Genomic DNA, 20,222 nt, shown 5'->3' on the forward strand with positions numbered 1-20,222 from the left:
TCATGAAAATGACATTGCACACTGGAATAATTTTCAAAATAAAGGTCAAATGTGGTCATGGCACACTGTGCGTATGCAGAGTTCAGAGACAAAAAGCCAATTAGTGGGATATTGAGCCTTACAATGTGCAGAGACACTCAGGCAAAATCAAATGAAAGAAAGAACTTGCTGAAATCTTCTCACATTTGTATCAAACGTAATGAGTAGATCTGATCTTCGCATCGCTCATTAGTAAGTATATATGTAAATATGCATTGAAGAACAGTCCATGTTAATTTGCCACTGTTTTACTTAGGGGCATGCTCTTAAACGTTTTGGCCCATCAGAATGTTGAATCCAATTAAGAATAATTTTATTGTTAAAATGAAAAAAGTGACAGTGGTAAATGAGTGCTTCAAATAATGGTGCCTCCCATTCAAAATCCAACAAATGAAAAATGACAAGTGGAGGACACGTTATGAAAGTGCATCTTTCTGCTAGTAAATCTAACATCCAGAATTTAGTTGTAAAATCTAATATTCTCTACCAAATCAAAGTAATGATAATTTAAAGCTTATCAGCTGTACAATTTTGTTTGTACCTAATTTGTTAATTATTTGGTTTTATAGGTTTTGTAAGAACCATAAGCATAAAAATTTATCCCTTGCCTTATGCCTGAACATAAGTAATACAGTAATATAATGTAAATGTTTTTAACTTGTTTTTCAAAGATATTTGAACATAATTCACAGTTAGAAGCCCTGTGCTAATACTCCAGTTGAGGAGTTTTTAATTATAATTGGTAAATATTATGCCCTCACCCTGCTTTTTAAGGAATAACATTGCCTAATTGCAGAGAGATTTCAGCAGTGTATTCATCATTTTTATTTCAAAGCTGTTCACCACCTACTCACATAAGCCACAGTTTAACCAGCAATATAAAATATTTACACTCTAGGTTCTTGCCAAGGAGTGTAACCTCACACTCACTCTCAAGTCTCAAAAGCTCTACGGAAAGAAAGAATATTAATATAAAATTACCTTAAGGATATAATATCCATCCATTCATATAGATCAGTGGCTCTTAGTCGTAGCTGTGCACTAAAATCACCTAAGACGCAAGAAATACTGATGTTTGTATCCTATCTGGAGCTATTTTGATTTAATTGGTTTGATATGGGACCTGATTTGATTAATAAGAAGTTCCCTTATAAGATCTGAATTAAAAATCAAACCTGAGAGCCACTGGAACAGAAACTCTAAAGCAGTGCTTCTGATCCCAGTCGGTATTTTAGTGTCACGAGGATGCTTTTAAAGTGGTGATGCAACTATAACAAAACAACAAAAACAAAAATACTGACGCTAGTGCCCCACCTCCCAGGATTCTGGTTTAATGGGTCTGGGGTGGGGCCGTACTTGCCGCTATTGTTTTAAAAGCTCCCACAGGTGATTCGAACATGTAGTCAGCCTGAAAATCACTGATCTAAGACCTGAACACCAGGGCCACAGTATTTAGACTCCTGTAAAAGAAAAAAAAACACCTGGGCAATTTTGTCCCTCTATTTACTGCAAGGAGGTGGTTCACTGTATTCTGCAGCGAAAGAGGTTTCTTTCTGGTGTCAAAAGCAAGAAGAGTTGTGCAACTTCTAAAGAAATGTGTTTGTTTTTAGTGCCTGGACACTCTGCATTGCCACTGAAAAGCTTGGACGCAAATGCAAGGCCAAAGCTTAGCAAATGTGGCACATATATTGTGGACAAACTTCATGTCATTTTTATCTGCTGTTTCCTATTCTTGTTTTACCCTGTCCCAAAATCCTCGTTCGCTTTTCATGAATCACAAGCCTTCTTGTTTTGTTTACTTTCTTTCTTTCTTTTTTTTTAACAAGTGTTCTTCAATTGTTTCTGCAGCCCTATGGGACTGAAAAAAGAAAGGAGAGAAGGAAAAGGGAGAAAGAAGATAAATTCAAGGGTTTCTATTACATTTATTTAACTTTGTGTACAGAAGCAAAAACACATTCATTTAACACAGATTTGCTTTGCAGTGGATTTCTCTGACAGGTTTCACAGAAAAGCCCATTTAAATACTGGCATGTAAGTACCTTTAAAACAGTTCAAATTTGAGGTAATAATGCAAGATAATAGGATAAATTTGATTGACTAGCTGGTAGTATTAAACTTAATTTAGTTGGATTTTGGATTACCCCCAAATGCATTCCTAGAATAGAAAATTAAGGTCTCATCTGTTTATACCCTCTTTGTACCTTATATTTTCTATACTCTAAATTTTTTATCCACAACTGTATCTCAATTACATATTTTGTGTCTGCAATTGCTTGTTTAATATTTATTACTCTCACTAAATTTAAGCTCTGTGAAGACATGGGATGGAGTTGTCATGTTCAAAAGTTAAGTTTTAAAATTGGGCGAGGGCCAAGCCAAGGATCAGTCTTTTGTATTAACACTAAGGGGTTTGGATTTTGGAGGAAATGGAGAACAATTGAAAACATTTAAGCAAGGTGGTGGCATGTTCAGAATTTGATTCAGCAAAGTCTTTATGGTTCCTAGTGGAGTAGGAATGACAAGAATAATACTAGAGACAGGGAGACAAAGTGGGACATTATTGAAGTGATTCAGGTAGGAATATTGAAGGGTGAACATAGCATAGAAGTGTTAGAACAGGGCACATATTAAAAAAATTATAATAAGATGTTAATCAATATTTGGGCTCCCTGGGAAGCAGACTCGGAGGGGGAGATTAGTGTGCATTGTGTTTATTTGGAGTGCTCTTGGGATCAACATGGAGGGAAAGATGGGAAGGAAGAGAATTGGAACTGAGGAGAAGTCAAGTTGTAGCACGGGCTCAGTGAACATGAGCTCAGGAGCTGGGATGGCCCCTTAGAGTTCGCCCCCAGTTGGGACCAGAAGGCTAGACCTTCACACTCCTGTACTGACCAGTCATCAGTGGATACAGGCTGCCCCATGAATGGGGATTGATGTGGGTGAAATGACTGTCTTTAGGCAATACCTGAAGGTGCATGACAAGTGCGATCATTTTGCTGGTAGCACTCTCAGCGGCCAGAAGGGGCATTTGGGTGAAGAAGAGCTCCATTGACTGAGGGGCTGAGAGAAACAAAGGAACCCAGGGTGATAAACAGAGAGAGGCTTGGGCTGAAGATAAAAATTAGGAGTTTGTAGTCTCATATGATGTAGTAGAACCATGGCCACTGAGAGAGTGTTGAGATGTACATAGAAGCTGCAACAACCAGACAAAGCAAACATAGGTTAGGGCATCTATTGGAAGAAAATGCTGAGGAGAAGTAGTAAACAGGACAATATAACAAAGGCAAAAAGACAAATATTGCAGCAAGCCTTTCCTGTGTGCTTGCTCAAAGCAAGGTATTTTGCACATATTCCGTGAATTTGGTCTTCAAGGAAGCCTTATGAGATTGATATCATTATTATCCTAATTTTGTAAAATAGGGAATTTTGAGAGGTTCAAAATATGCCCAAATCTGATGGCTAAGGCATCAAGCCAAGACTAAAACAAGCCTCTGTCCAAAGCATGTGCTGTTTACTACTTCAGCTAGAAGATGGTGGTTTACCTTGACTTTTATAGAAAGGACCATTAAGCAAGGTTATGGAAGTACTTTTTGTAGATAGCAGTTAGGATGTCCAAGAATTCTGTCTCATTTCTGGCAAGTAGAAAATGTGAGGATGGACCAGAAGATGTATGTGAATACATAGTGGAGAATATAAATCTGGCAAGATGGAATTTTAATATGGAAGAGAACTGAGTATGCTGAGTATGTTTGTATTATAAAGGACAACTCAGAGAGAGGAAGAGGGTGTAAGCTGCAGTGAAGGGAGGAGGTAGAAGGGGATAATATTCACAGAAAACTGGAGAGGAAAACAAAAATATCTCCCCTTAAAGGTCAAGGAGAGGAAAGTAAAGATGGTGTTGACAATTGACTCTGACTGTCAGGGGCAAAAACACTAAAGCTCTGTGTTATTTATAGTCCTCAGATTATTCTTATAGTCAGGATGTGCCTTCATGTTCTGAGTAAACATACGCTCTTCCTTGTGTTTCTCTGAGGTTCTACTTGGTGAAACATCAAACAGCTGGAAAAGAACAAGAAGCTGGAAACTCCCAGGAAAAGTAAAGATAGGAGTAAAAATGAGATAGAATGAGGAAGAGGAAATAGGAGTAATAAATCAGAGTGATGTTGGCAAATCCCTTCAGGGTGGGAATGGTTAAACTCGTGTCTCCATAACCAAGAACAAAGGGCCGAGAAAACCCTTCATCCTGAGCTAGTGTTAGGAAACTGTGAATGATATAGAAGTCATCTGTTTCCTCAATGATTCACATTCCTTAGAGAGGGAGTCCTCATCTGGTCAAGCATGGTGCCCAGAAAGCAAAACAAGGATGGATAGATAGATAGATAGACAGATAGACAAACAGATAGATAAACAGGTGACAGACCCCTTTTCATATTTTCTAATTGAATTAATACATTTTTAAAATCTGGGTAGTATTGGACCACCCATTATATCCTGGCTTCTTGTTGACCGAAATAGACGGCCACTTGGAAACTGTGATGCCTCCCCTGGAGTGTGCTTGGTGCACTTGCTTTTGAGTGGTTTTCATCCTTGAAATGGATTCCTTGTAGTAGAATGTGAAAGAAAATGAGGAAAAGTCCATGCTTCCCGAATTACGCCTGCTCCCCACCGCATGTGTGGGTAATGGCAAGAATGTGGCTGTCAAGGATGACAGCTTGACTCTTGGATTTTAAAACAGTCTCAGTTGAATTTTACTTGCTTTAGAAATTAAAAAAAAAAAAAACTATTGAGGGGATAGCATTAAATTTCAGGTTTAGTCCCATTTATGTGAAAATTCTTGAAAAGCACCTGTCCCTCCTGTTTTTGGATCAGACTAGAAAGAGGAAGTAAACATCATATGTTAGACACTGTCTCTATTTCCAGGTCAGTTCCTGCACAGGTAGTCCAGCCCAGTGCTCTGAAGACTTCACATTCTACATCTAGCAAATTAGGAACTTAAACCTGATGACTTTGAAGCTTCCATCTCAAATAAGTTTTCTATTATCTGGATTTAAGTAATTGCACAGCTGATCCAAAGGGCTACTTTCATATTGTTCCATAAAAGTGGAATATACATTGTTGGCTTTGATAAATGTGATATATTCCAAGCTGTCATTGGCATTAGGAAGCTTATGTTCTAAATATTATTTCACCAAAGAGAAAAGTATTACTTGACAGATAATATAAATAATTACCAGCAAATTCAATTATAAGCAATACTTCCCCTTGCTCTTGCTTTTTGGATCTTAGGAATAAACTATGAAATCTGAATGTTTTAATTAGGACTCTTTTTTTATAAAGTATCAGTGATTTTAGTAGAAGTCTTAAAAATAATGCCCAAACATTTCTCTCTATCCAGAAGCCTTTACTGGAACCAGAATTTATTAACCGTATTCAAGAAAAGTAGCTTAGATTAGAAGACAATTATAGATCATCCAAAGTCCAAAATGTTTCTCAGTTGCTCTCCAAAGAACTGGCAAGATTTTGGTGTTGTCTTCAGTTGTGGCTCAACACATATATTTATACTTTTATATCAGAGTGATTTTTAGACAGGAAGGTTTCAGCTCTGTAATTAGCAATCCACAATGGAATCTCTGACACATAATTACAGCATTGCTAAGGCAATAATAATATGAGAAATACTAACACTGAATGTAGTATTTCTTGACACACCTCTGGCTACCTTCTTATTGGCTGGGAAACAATTATATATGCCTACTACATAATCCATTCAGAAATGAATGCGTGTGTACAAAGACAGAATGCATTTATGACGGGTACTTCTAGTTAGGCCAAGTTCGGTCACTGCTGCTGGTCTGGACTAAAACGTTATGGGCAGTAACAGTGGAGAACACCATCAGAGACTGCCGTAGACTCACAGAGGCCTCCACGTTCTGGATGGTGAGCAGCTTCGACCGCAGGTTGGATCAGGCTTCAGAGTAAAGGTGATGGCATTTTATCCACTGCAAATTGCTGGACTGGTCCTTGGGTTCCTTGGCATGGTTGGGACTCTTGCCACAACTCTTCTGCCTCAGTGGAGAATATCCGCTTTTATTGGCAGCAACATTATTGTCTTTGAAAGGCTCTGGGAAGGGCTCTGGATGAACTGCATCCGACAAGCCAAGGTCAGGTTGCAGTGCAAGTTCTATAGTTCTTTGCTGGCTCTCCCACCTGCCCTGGAGGCAGCCCGGGCCCTCATGTGTGTGGCGGTGGCTCTCTCTCTGATTGCTCTGATTATTGGCATCTGTGGCATGAAGAAGATTCAGTGCACAGGCTCGAACAAGAGGGCCAAAGCATACCTTCTGGGGACTTCTGGAGTCCTCTTTATCCTGACGGGCATCTTCGTTCTGATTCCGGTGTGCTGGACAGCCAACATCATCATCAGAGATTTCTACAACCCAGCCGTGCACGTAGGTCAGAAACGAGAGCTGGGAGCAGCACTTTTCCTCGGCTGGGCCAGTACTGCTGTCCTCTTCATCGGAGGGGGTCTGCTCTGTGGGTACTGCTGTTGCAACAGAAAGAAGCAAGGGCACAGGCATCCAGCCCCTGGGCATTGTGTGTCACACACAGATAAGCCACCACGGAATGAGACAGTGCTTAACAGGGCCTCCACCAGTTACGTCTAATACCTGCTTTCGGCTTAAAGTGTGGATTATGATCAGTGTGTTTTATAGAATCCTGCCAGAAACTGTAAGTAAGCCAAGCAGGAGAACTTGCTTGATGACTGCTTTCAAACTGAGATGAAATGTTTGAAGGACATACAAACTGTAGTCACCTGTGGTAGGAATAGACATGACTTGGGACATTCTGACCTCATGTGTATTAAATGCATTTACTATTACTGGACTCAAATAATCCCCTTTCCAATTTGTGCAGTCTAAAATCAAGTATAACCATAATCCTTAGTAAAATGGTAGACTAATCTTTTTTCACAATCATATATTATCTGTTAAGAAATCCAGATTCTATTGCAATTGATAATCTACAGCAATAAAACATATTCTAAAGCATAACCTGTTATTTTTTTCTCCAAATTATTTTTATGCTAACATGGTGACAGCTAAAATGATGACTTTTTTCTTTTTTAAACAACTAATCTGAAAAATGATAGACATCAAATAAGGATTTTCAATTGAATTTATCAAAATATGGAAATACTCATTCAATGCAGAGATTTGTTACTCCTTTAGGAAACACACATGCACAGGAAAGTAAACACTCTTAGGGAAAAGGAAGCTCTCATTTCTGTTAGGATCTCTAAGAAGGTAATTTTAAAGCATCTAATTTATGTAGTTAAACTTGCTTGGAATTATATATTCAAAGGAAAATGATTTATGAATGAAAAACTATGCTTTCATAACCTATGATGTGCATTACAAGCAAACAGAAGTACCTTTCTTGATAAGACTCATCAATAGAAGGCTGTGACATGGAATTCTCATCAAGAGGAAACACAGTTCTCATTAGAGAATCGGATTTGGGTGTTGAAGGAAATGGTTTCTGTTCCCTGTTTTATTTAGTCATTATACTGGTCTACTCACGTTACGTAAAAAAGAATCCAGGTTATGATTCAGGTAATTAGTCAGGCCAAAATAAGTCCTCCTTTTTATTCTCTAATAAAAAACAGGCATGGCTAAGACATAGTGTTTTGGTTGAATTATATGCATTATTTTCTTAATTCTTTACTTCCCATGTATTTAACATCACATTTAACATGCCAATTTTGGGTTAAAAGTGTGTGGGATGGGTGGGTGTTGGTATACAAGTGTTCATGGGACAGGGCCGCTCATATGGGATGCTTCTGAATATCTCCAAAGTCCTGTGAACCGATATTCAATTTTAACTCTTCAAGTATTGTGTTTATTTTGTAATAAAAATGTATTTCATTCACAGTATATAACTATACTGAACAAATTAGGTTTGCTCACCAAATATTTCTTTTATATCCACACTTACAAAATAATAAAATATAAAATAATAAAATAAAGTAGCTAACATATTTCAATATTTTCAATTTCATTTTCAAATTGACCATGGGGTCAATTTGAGAATGAATTTGTCCGCAAAAGATCATCTAATAATTCAGAAACATTAAATCAGTGATAAGTCGAGGCTGGATGTTCATGTCAAACCCTCACTCCATTCTGCAGACTACCAGCAAGACTTCAATAAGTCAAACCCTTGATAATATAAAACCATATTTGAAAAATTGATAGCCCATTAATGATATAGGCCATGTTAAGTATGAATATTCTCAAATAATAGCAAAATTAGAATAATAATAGTAAAAATTAGAAAAACAATAATTAGATTTTCCTAAGATTGTTTTTTTCTTCAGATTTAATTCAGAAAGGCCAAAACATTGGGTGTGTTGAAAAAGTCATTTATCTTATGCAGGCAAATAAATAAGACATCAAGACAAGCAAGATATATGCTTAAGGGCTGTCATGGAATCATTAGTCTTACCCTTTGGCTCACCAGAAGAAGTAATTAGCCTTGCAGGATGAGTTCCAGAATCTAAATGAGGCATGTTATCCTGCTAGTCAGAGAAGCAAAGAGTAAAATAGTATAACTCACGGTAGAATCATAAACATACTGGAGATACCATTAGCTACTGAATACGGGGCAAAGTTTTAGAGACTAAAAATTCTTTTCCTTGCCCTTCCATTAATCAAGCTGTACTTTTGGGGGGAAAAAAAAAACATTCTACTGCCCTCTCTCTGCTGCGATATTTTTCCTACTACACCAAAAAATTAATAATTTTCAATGAATTTCAAGGCACACTATGGATATAAATCTCATACCACAAATATATTCAACACATACCAGGTATTGAAAAGCATCTTTTTTTTTTCTCCAAAATACAATTTAAATTCAACTTTGTGGGTATTTTCCCACATATCACACAGTTCTTGGGATCTTCTGCAGGGATAAGCAATGATTGGGAGGTGGATTCGGAGGATCAGTCCATGACCATCAGTCCACACAGGCTCCTGAGAAGGTGTCTATTGTACCTGTGCACGTGGTCCCTTTAGGCATTTCTGTCTTGTAAACGCTCCCTCATGCTTGGCAGTCTTTTTTTGTGGCTCTCTTGTTCTTGACTGTTTGGATCAGTGGCTGTTTGCAACCCCGGATGCATATTAGAACTGCTGGGGGAACTTCGAAACTACCAATGCAGCCAGTGTTCAAATGATCTATGCCACCATTTCCTAGAGTCGGAAGGAACCTGACCTCCTTGCTTGGTTACCAGCTGGCTACAAGCACTGGTGAAACAAACTGTGCCTTCTCCCATACAATCTTTTTTTTTTTTAAATATTGCTTCCAGAAATCTTCTCCACTGTCAAATTTTTACACAGTTTCATAGACACTTAGCTTTCAAGAAGCAAAAAAATGCATAAATAAAGACTAAAACTTTTCTAAGCTATTTTATTTTTATTTTTGCTGTCTACTCCACTGAGCCTGTGAAATGCATTGCTAACTGCCTTCCAGAATGGAGACCAGGGAGATCAGGGATGGTGGAGGGGTGGATATAATATTATCCAGCCACACATGGTTAAAAATGTTTTAAAAGCCTAACACTTTGTAGGTTATAAATTTAATTAAATGCACACTAATGATTGTTTCCTTTTGCAGAAAGATCTTGACATACTTGAAAACATTCTGTTGGGTTCACTTGTTCTCCACAACTACCACATAATGTAGACAGTGCAAAGATTATTATTAATATATTTTAACTAAGAGAACTGAAACTTATAAGTTATATGACTTGGCCAAAGTCAGATAGCTAACATTGAGAAATTGGGAAGTCAACCATAGTACTAAGTAAAGACTTTATGAATACTTAAGGAATGATAAAGAAACTATATACATCAGTATAACAGTTTGAGATTTTCACTAATATGGAGTGCCTCCTCCCACAGGGAAGAGAAGAAACAATAGAACTCAGAAATTTAAAGACAATTCTTAATTTTTTAGTCTGAAAAGACTAAATTCTGAGGAGATAGTGGGCAAAGAATAAAATGGCTCAGTCAGAATCAAGTTTTTCTGAATCTTAAGACTATAGAATGATTTCTTTGGATGAAGGTAAAATAAAAGGAGCAGAGATAAAAGGGTTTAAATTTCAGTGTGTCCCTGGGAAGAACCCTATGGCGCCTCCCTAGTCCAGTTCTTGGAGAAGGGAACAAAGAGAAATGATAAACTCTTTGATGGGTTTCTGAATTTAAGTACAGAAACTATCTCTGTCCTGATCCAGGTGGAGCCAAGGATGTTGACAGTTTTCCTTCTGCCCTCACAGAGCTGAGAGAGAAGGAACATCTCTGTGATGTGTTTAGTCTGACAAGCCAAGAGATAATCTAGCCAATTTTTCCACAGCTAGAACACTGTGGGAGGACACGAATATCTCCTACTCTCCTGAGAGTGGAACAGAGCATTCCAAAAGTCCTGGTTGTTGGGACAAAGTGAGAACAGAGTGAGAACATGCATGGATGGCCACGTGGGGCTGTCCATGGCTTGTTTGTCTCCAGATCCATTCCTTGACCTTCCTCTGCTCTAACCTGTATCCTAAGGAGATTGATACCGGCAGGTGGTGCAGTGATGTACCAAGAGTGGGTGGTGGCAGTGGTCCTCACCAGGACAAGCAATAAGAGGTGCCTCTATCTGTAGAGAATTTAAAAGTAATAATAAAACCACCTTAATCAGACCTATTTCTTATCTTTACATGATGGCCTTACTAAACAATGTCAGTTTTTCCTTATATTACAAAAACATAATACTCAGTTTTATTGTTTGAATTTTTTAACATAAATAAAAACTCCTAGTCACTGTGAAATGACAGAATTAAAGTAACTCAAGTTCTGTTCTTCTGTCTTGATAGTGTCTATGCTGCAGGAATTGGGGTGCACACTGTGTATACACCAGCTAGCTCCAATGAGCCTGGCCTTTTATGAACTGATTGGAGTTTCTTTAGAGTAATGTCTATAAAGAATAGAGTGGTTATTAAAGGGTAAATAATACAAATGTGTTAACCTGAAGCTTACAACTGGAAACGGTTTCTCCTGTAGAGGAGAAATATAAGAAAAATTGATTTGTATCTGGAAGTGAGATACACCAGATAGACCCTTGAGGCTATCTTTCCCCGAGTTCCATGTTCAGGGCTGCCTGCTAGACTTGGCCAACAGGAGGCGCAGGGAGGAGATGGGAGGGTAGTATTGCTCTGCCCCTTTTCTCTTTGGGCAGATGCCTCCAGTGGTGACTATGTCTTCTTCCCAGGTCACCTTAGATCCAGCTTCTGCTAAGTGCACCTCAGCTCTTGGGTCCAAAAGTTATTACTTTTCTTTTAATTCCCTCATCGTCAGGAAAACAGCAGCTTTCTACTATTATTAGTGTCTAGGAGGCTTTGTGGTCTTCTCCCTGGTTCTCAAATCTCCCCCTAATCTGCCTAACAAGTCGCTTTATTAAATTCCACTAATTTGAATAGTTAGAATGATACTGCTTTTCCTGGTTGGACCTGAGAGATACAACAACTGAAAATCATTTTGAAATAGGGCATCTCAGCAGAATCCAAACTTAACACATGGTAATCTTAAGTATCAGATCAATAACTTGACATCATATGATTTTGGCTCCACAGGACTCAGCTACAACCTTGGGAAAATGAAGGACTCTCACTTAATAAGATTAAGTTTGTATTCCTTGGGGGGTTGAAACAAAACTTAAGTTCAGTTTCTAAAAATATCTGCATGGAAAAACACCTGGCACTTAAGAGATGGCAAGTGTTTGCTGAGAGAATGAATTAATAATGAATTAATGAAGGAAGAAAATAGACAAACAATAATATAAAGTTCCATACCTAGGGGCAATCAAAAGTGCAATTACTAAGTGAGTCCAAAAGAGTGTTGTATTTTTGGTACTCTTAGGATAATTTCCAAGCAAACATTTATTTAATGGACTTCCCATTAAGGAATTATTGCAGACAAAGTAGGACACCAAGAAAATGGCTTTAAAATGGGCAAAATTCCGAATTTAAACTGCAATTTAGTAAAACTCAGAATTTGTTGGTAGAAATGACTAACAAAATATTCAGAGAGAAGCAAATCATAATTTGGACATGACTATAGCAAAATGACTAAAACTTTTACTATAGTAAAGCTGTATCAGACATTTTATCATGGGTCATCTCCCTGTGGGACAAAGAATGCTATCGTCAGTTGAACAAATAACTCCACATGCTCTTAATAACAAGGTTTATTCTGGACGTGGGTTTGGCAGAAATAAATTTGTCAAATAGATTCCGAAAAAAAAAATGATAGAATATAATAAAGGACATCTGAAATTATACAAGATAGCTGACAACAAAGGTAAGGCACAACTAGAAAACAGTGCAAACAAAAATAAGAGTTGCGGGGAGAAAAGGCTATGGTGATTGGAAGGGGAGGGGGAATTTCGACTGGTACAGAAGAGGGAAATAAAGGAATATTCCACTTCATCAGGAGGAGAAGAATTCTTACAGCTGCCTTGAATTTGTGAAGAAGAGTCTCAGAAGCATTGGAGACACCACAGCTTCTTGTAAAACCCTTTTCCCATCCTCTCCCAGAGCTGCTGATGACTTAGAATCACAGAATTGTAAGGTTGAAAAGGATCATGGAAGGAATTAAGGCCAGAGAAAGGTACGCCTCTCTAGTTAACTCCTGTTCATCTCAATCTAGTGTGACTCAGGGTCACACTACCTTCCATCAGTAATTCTCCAGACTTAAACCTGCTTCCCTCCAGAAAGACCTGCCTCTCAACTTTCTGCTCCCCTTCTCTGGTACCTCGTCTTACTCCTACTTCCATCACCTACAACTTGACCTCAGACCTGTCTGAGCATGGAGCTTCCATTCATATTGCACCCCTTGAAACATCTGTTTTGACTATCCTAAAAGAGTTGGACTCCTAAAGATTGATAAAGATTTGCTTCAATAATCGTGTCACTTTTTTCAAATTTTTTTCTGATTTAATTTTTCTTTAGGGTTTTTAAAGATTCATGGCTTCTGTATTCCTTCACTAGATCTCATATATACCTACTTCCTTTGAGAATTCATTCATTCTTGTTTTTTCAACTTCCGGTAAATGGCAAATGCCTTAGTAGAAAAAACGCTGGACCGGAAGATCTGAGTTTATAACCTAGCTCTTCCATTCAAATTGAGTGTCATTTTTCTCATCTACAAAATGTGGACAGGTAATAAACACTTTTTAACATGAATTATATGCTTATAAATAGACTAAAGGCATATAAATATATATACGTAAATATTCTTTTTATTTTTCTTATACCGGTTAAAAAAAAAACTGATGCTAAAAGCAGTTACATAACTTTCCAAGGACACAAGGTTATTGCTCCTCCGTGCCCCCCACATCAGTGCATCTTGAAAGAGTATGCTTTCTTCCATGTGGTGCCCTTCCCCGCCATCCATATAAGCAAGATAATAACCACCCTCTCTACCTGGAAGGGCTACTGAGAGGAGAAAATTGGGTAGTGCCTATGAAAGCAATTTAATCATAAATCATTATGTAAATATAATACATAATTATTGTTATTAACACCCAGCAGACCAAGACTTAAGCTCTTTATAGTTCACATGCTTTCTCTGTCCAGAAAGTAATTCACTTGTCTGTCTTGTTGGCCTCAAACTTAGGCAAAAGTAATATTCGTTATGTTTTCCGAAGCTTCATGTTTCACCAATTTTCTTTTACTTTTGTAAGTGCCACAATATATTTTGTCCCTGAAAACATTGATGAATGCTACATTCTGGTTTAACTCCTGTTGTCCTGGAGTTATAATTAATAGCAATCTCTTTTTCTCTCAAAACTCTCAGTTTGGATAATAAATGATATGGTCACCTGAGATCTCTCAGGTGTCTCCTGCTATGGTCTCTATCTCCCCCACTCTTGCTCATTGTGTTCTAAAGCCCTGTCCCTTCCCCATTTACACTCATTAGTGTTAATCTGACTGCTACTTGCTCAGTTTATGGAGATAGTTCTTTTGCCCCTCTGCTCATCTCTCAAATCCCTCCCAGATTCTGTATGTATTTCCTACACACAGAAACACAGACTCTCACCTCCAACCATTGCTGTTATTGTATGGCTTTCTGCATTATAGCTCACAGGCATTCACATTTCTAATCCTAAACTCTACTGTCTACTTTTAATTAGCCCTTATCTTCTTTTCTTTTCTCAGTTTTCTTTTTTTATAACTATGAATAAATACTTAGAGTGCATGCAACTGGGTTCAACCTGTAACATACATCATTAATACACATATGTTTTCTCCAAACCCAGAACACACTCTCCATTACTTCTAGAATCCATGCCCCTTCATATCCCTGTCCTCCAGCTCTGTTTTGGTAGATTGCAAGTGACGACCAATCATTTTCAGTTTGTTCTATTATGAGATGGAGATTACTTCTCCAGCCCTGGACTTAGGGCTGACCTCATGACTTGCTCTCACCAAGACTGCAAAGGAAGTAACATTAAACAAGGTCTGAGTTTACAGCTTATGAATCTTTCAGCTTTCAGTCTTGCTCTCTTGGAATGCTCTTACCATGTTAATTAGTCCAGACCACCCTGATGAAGGATGAGAGACCAGGTAGAGAGAAAAGTCCAGCCTTCTGAACCGTTCCAGTAATTCCAGCAATCCCAACTAAGGTTTCTGATAAAGGAGCAAGCCCCACTAAGCCATGCGGAGCAGAGCTTGGCTGAACCCAGCCCATATCTCTGCTTCATGTAATTGTGAGCAAGTAAGTGATATTTGAAAGTCTCACTTAACTTCATTCACTCTTTTAATATGACCATCGACATATCAAACATGTTTTGTTTTCTATTTCTTTGCATCTACAGGAATATTTTTGAAATGTTTAAGGTTTTTTAAGTGCTTTGCTTAAAGGATCTTACATAATTTTTACTCTAACCACTCAAGGTAGGTGTTGACATCTTTACTTTCTGGATAAGCACATCCATCATCAAGGAAATTAAGCAACTTTAAAAAATTGCCAATCCATAAATAATTAGATCAAAATTTAGATGATTCATTTTATTATTTCAATAATGTATGCAATAAATATTTTTCATTAGATCCAATAAAGACTGTAAGTTCTCCTGTACCATAGAGAAGTCACTCCAACAAAACACAGAAACAAATCAAAGAAACAAAGAAAAGAAATGCAATCTGTGATAACTGCCATTTGAAAAACAAGATGCTCTGGACTTGAAGAAGAGTGGGATAACGTGAATTAAGGGTGTGCATAAGAGGAGTGTGCTTTCAGAGGAGACAGAAATTGAGGCAGACCTTGGGGAAGCATGGGATTCCCAGGGGTGAAAATGGGTGAAAGAAATTTTGAAAAGATGTCAAAGTGGAGCTATAAATATGGAAACACCCTAGGTATGTTCAGGGAAATGTGAATCAGAACACAGGCATACACGATAGGGAGCAATCTGAGTTATATTTGGAAAAGTTAAGTGTTCAGTATAAGGAAGACCTTGAAAACTAGAATGTGGAGTTCTTTATTTGTAATCTGTCAAAGGATTTGCACAACAGAGTCATATTATCACAAGTGTTCTTAGAAAGCTTTCTCTATCTCATTTTCATGGACTTTATGCCTGCCTCATTAATTAGTATCTTGGTCAAAGCCATCAATACATTGACAAGTACTTAGTGAGCACACTAGCCAAGGAACTGGGTTAGATGTCATGAGACATTTGAAAACAAAAACGTTGGAACCAACAATAAACATCTGCTCTCAAGAGGAGCACAATCCTGCTGGGTCTCTGAACCACATCCTACAGTTAAAAAGAAAACAAAAGGAAAGGAAAGGCAATAATACAATAATAAAAGTTGTGACTTTCACTTAAGAACAATTTTTTGGACAAATAAATGTTTAAATACATTTTTGTTGAAAGCCTGAACAAAGTGTGAACACTTACTAGGGAACTCCATTCAACTGATTTAATAAAAAAAGCCAGGCTATAATTTTCCCATGTATTCTACTGAAATGAGTGTTTTCACATCTTCATATTCTTGTATTCTAGGCACTATGGTCTGAGGGATTTTAGTGCCAGTTGTTAACAAAGGCAGTGTGATGATTAATTTTATGTGTCAACTTACTAGGTCAGAGGGTGCCTAGATATTTAGCTAAACATTATTTCTGAGTGTATCTGTGAGGGTGTTTCCAGACGAGATTAGCATTTGAATTGGTGGGTTTAGTAAAGCAGATCTCACTCTCCCCGATGAGGGTGGACATCATTCAATCCACTGAGGTCCAGACTACAACCAAATATGGAGGAAGGAAGAATTTGTCTCTCTCTTTTTTCTTTTTCTGCTTGACTGTTTTTTTTTTTTTTAAACATTTTTTATTGATTTATAATCATTTTACAATGTTGTGTCAAATTCTAGTGTAGAGCACAATTTTTCAGTTATACATGAACATATATATATTCATTGTCACATTTTTTTCACTGTGAGCTACCATAAGATCTTGTGTATATTTCCAGTACTATACAGTATATTCTTGTTTATCTATTCTACAATTTTGAAATCCTGTCTGTTGAGCTGGGACATGGGTATCCTTTTAGATTAGGATTTGTAGCATCTGTACTCCTGGTTCTCAGGTCTTCAGAGGACTTGACTTTCCCAGCACTCTTACTTGAGGATGGCAGATTGTGGGATTTCTTAACTTCCACAATTGCCTGAGCCAATTTTTTATAATAAATACATATAATATATATGATGCATGCATATATATATATATATGTGAGAGATATCCCAGTGGTCTTGTTTTTATGGAGAACCCTAGCTAACAAGGCAGTCTTCTTATTTTCAGAGAACATTCTCCACAACGCCTGCAATGTGGACTTGGGACAGGATACTGTGAGACAATTAGACCACAGTAGATCTGGAAACTACCAGACAGATCTTCATCTCTGAAATGTAGATTGATAGTATGTGCCTGCCCTTAAAGGAATTTCAACCCTTAGTGGGCTAATGAGGAAGTATTTTGGGAAATGATGGAATAAATCTGCCCTCTAAGTTTCTGAAACCTCACTGTCTGCCGAACTTTTCCTAAAATGACAGCATCAGAAACACCTAAGATACTTGTTAAACATGGACATTCTTGCAGCCCACCTCTGATTCACTTAGTCAGATTATCTGTGATGGAGCTCAGGATCTTCTGTCTTACACACACCCCAGAGTCATCTTTTCTACACACCTTAGAGTTTAAGAAAGCAACAGCAAGCCTGTGTTCTCCCTCACACTGCAATTATCTGGAAGCACAGGGAGTGGGTCTTTGTGGGTGCTGTCAAAGGTGTTAGTCTGACTAACCATCCGCTCTGAATTTCAGGAGTTCCTTTGAACCAGCCTTATCCTTGCTTCCCCTCACTCTTAGTGGATTTGCTTCTGTATTTTAGTATTTGGAGTGCAAAACTGCAATCCACATATCTTCAGAAACCACTTATGGCAGCTAGTAGAGCAAATTTAAATGGATGTTTTTAGATCTCTGCCCATAAAGACTGCTATTGCGTCACTGCTGCTGGAGTTATTATAGCTTAAACAGGAGTCTGATTTAGAGGAGTGGTTTAAACGAGCAGGGCTTTGGGAAGAGAACCATGGCAATTACCCCTGGATTAGGCTTGAGCAGACCTGGATCCTTGAGTCCAGGCTGGTTTGGTGGAGCCTTGCCTACCACAGAGCTGTGAGTGTGACTGCATTTTGGCAGCCAGTATGAATCTGTTTTTATTAAGAACTACTGGGACCTACAGATAAAAAATTATCTTCCTTTATCACATCAACCCCTTAAGCTCAACACTGACACTCATCACACATATATACAAACACACCCAGCATCATACATTACTGCAAGACATATTTATTTACCTAAAGGAAAAACTAAGATATGTAACTTAAATACTAAATAAAATTAATTTGTCTGGTGAGAATTAAATATAATTGGAAAGAAATTTCTAGCATATTTTTTGATGGAGGGAAAGCACATCACCCTCCCCAAGATGTTTGCAAATTTGAAGATTTCATTTTTATTAGACAGACACCTTTAACTCTAGATCTTACATTGGACCCTTGGGGCTGATTCTCTTTCTCTCTTGCTAACTCAGATGTGGACTACAATTCATTTTCCTTAATCTCTCACCTCCATTCAAATCTCTCACAGAGAAATTTGTATGTAGCAGATTATGCCAGGGGTTTGATAGAGAGGGCTTAGGTAGCAAAAAATGCAAACTCAAACCAATCTTAAAAATTAATTGAGATCAGATAACCCTGATTGCAGAAGCTCTTCAATCACTTGAATAAGCAAAACTTTCTCACCAACCACTTTTCTTGCCTGCCTCCAATTTTCTACACTCATCTCCACCGAACTCCCCAAATGATCTGTAGTTTTTCAATTTCCAGAATCTCTTCTCATTTCTTGTGAATTTTCCTACAAAGAGAACCTTAAACTTCATTTCTCAGTTTTAGTCTTCACTTTGCAATTATACAAATTTCTTCTATCCTCTCTTTCCAGTCTCAGGGTGGATGGATGGATTGATGGAGATAGGTGATAGGAGAGAGAGAGAGGGATAGAGAAAGAAATAGAGAGATAGGTAGATAGACAGACGTCTATCTCTTCAAGTTAGTGAATACATATTTATTAAAGAAGAGTGTGATGTCCCTAACTGGTCACTATTCGTCCATCCATACATTCATTCAACAAATATTTCATTAAGCTTATCTAAGTTACAGGTACTTTCCTAGACCTTGGAGATAACAGCAATGAATATAATAGTCAAAATCTCTGTTTTTATTGAGCTCACATTCTAATGGAGTTTATGTTCCTGTTAATTCTTCCTCTTGAATATCTTTGGAACCCATCTCCTATTCTTTGAAGCCAAATCTTCATCCTCATTTTAATTTGATGAATAAAGTAGTCTGCTGATGATTCTTTTTTTTTCCTTGATCTTTTTTTTTTTTTTTCCTGTAGTCTTGATATTTTGCAATTTACTACTGTCATTTTAACCACAACTCTTTTCCAAGACTGAAATCTGATTATGTCTCTACTTTGGGCTATTTACTGGCTTTCCGTCCTTTACAGAATAAAGCTCAAATTCCAGAGCTTGGCCTCCAAGGGTCTCATGAGTTCACCCTTATACTGTCACCTCGTAGTGTTCTGAAACTCACCCCAAATTTAAAGTCATGCTCATTTCCTTGTAATTCTTGAATTTTGCCTTGATGCCTCATGCTTCCAGCCCTTGTACATGCTCCTCTCTCTGCCATCCCCACCTTCCCCCAGTAAGATCTGTCCATCCCTCAACGTTCAACACAAATCTTTCCTCTCTCAGACTCTTTCTGGACTTTCCCAAGGTGAGTACAGAATTTTCAATATTAAGTTGCTGAATGATATAAATGAATTTTTTGTAGCTCTTACTTCACGACTTTCATGCTGGTCCCTTCTATTCCTAGCATAGGCAGATGAATTTTTTTTCCATTTTTTAATTAAAATTTCATTGTGTCAGCCTTCTGATCTACTCTTTCCCACTCCCTGCCTACTTCTCCAATCTCTCCGCTAGTTGTTTTCTTAGCTCGTTACACATAGCTCTGCCTTCCTTGTGATTCTCGAACACATAGAATGCTTTTTCATTTTTATCCTGGTGGTTCTCTCTGTCTGGATGCCCGTTCCGGGCTCATCACAAGTTAGACTCATACTCATCTTTTTATGTCACACCTCAGCTCTTATATGATCAGAAATGTCTTCCAGGATGGCTGTTGACACAGGCCTCCTCCCATCACTCTCTGTCCCAGCACCCTGTTTTATATCCTTCGTAGCACTATCCAGAATATGAATGGATCTGTGATTTAAATGTCTCTGCTGATTTTACGGAATGCAAGCTCACGGAGGATGAGGATTCTGTCTTTTCCAATCCTCTGGCTCTAAAGCCCAGCATGGTACTTGGTAAATTTATTGGCCAGCTTAATAAATAACAATGACCACGTGCTGCTATTTGCTATTTGCTTCTGTCTCTGTGGATATCAGACTGTGGAGATGTGGGAGATGTAAGCTGTATACCATTCACGTAAGTACCGTTAGGAAGTGCGATCACAGATAATCAATCCATATTTTATTGAA

At 37.9% G+C, this 20,222-nt stretch overlaps 1 protein-coding gene across 1 annotated transcript; it reads left to right on the forward strand.

The window, feature by feature from the left end:
* The first annotated feature begins 5,805 nt into the window (after nucleotides 1-5,805).
* Nucleotides 5,806-7,918, forward strand: CLDN17 (claudin 17). The gene has a single exon (XM_010956607.3). It carries the CDS (start codon nucleotides 6,024-6,026, stop codon nucleotides 6,699-6,701), a length of 678 nt encoding a protein of 225 aa, XP_010954909.1. The 5' UTR covers nucleotides 5,806-6,023; the 3' UTR covers nucleotides 6,702-7,918.
* The last annotated feature ends 12,304 nt before the right edge of the window (nucleotides 7,919-20,222 follow it).

The sequence above is a fragment of the Camelus bactrianus genome, chromosome 1, assembly GCF_048773025.1.
Source record: "Camelus bactrianus isolate YW-2024 breed Bactrian camel chromosome 1, ASM4877302v1, whole genome shotgun sequence".
Lineage (NCBI taxonomy): Eukaryota > Metazoa > Chordata > Mammalia > Artiodactyla > Camelidae > Camelus > Camelus bactrianus.

Coding starts and splice junctions, on each gene's coding strand:
- CLDN17 (XM_010956607.3), top strand. CDS start 6,024: ATGGCATTTTATCCACTGCAAATTGCTGGACTGGTCCTTGGGTTCCTT.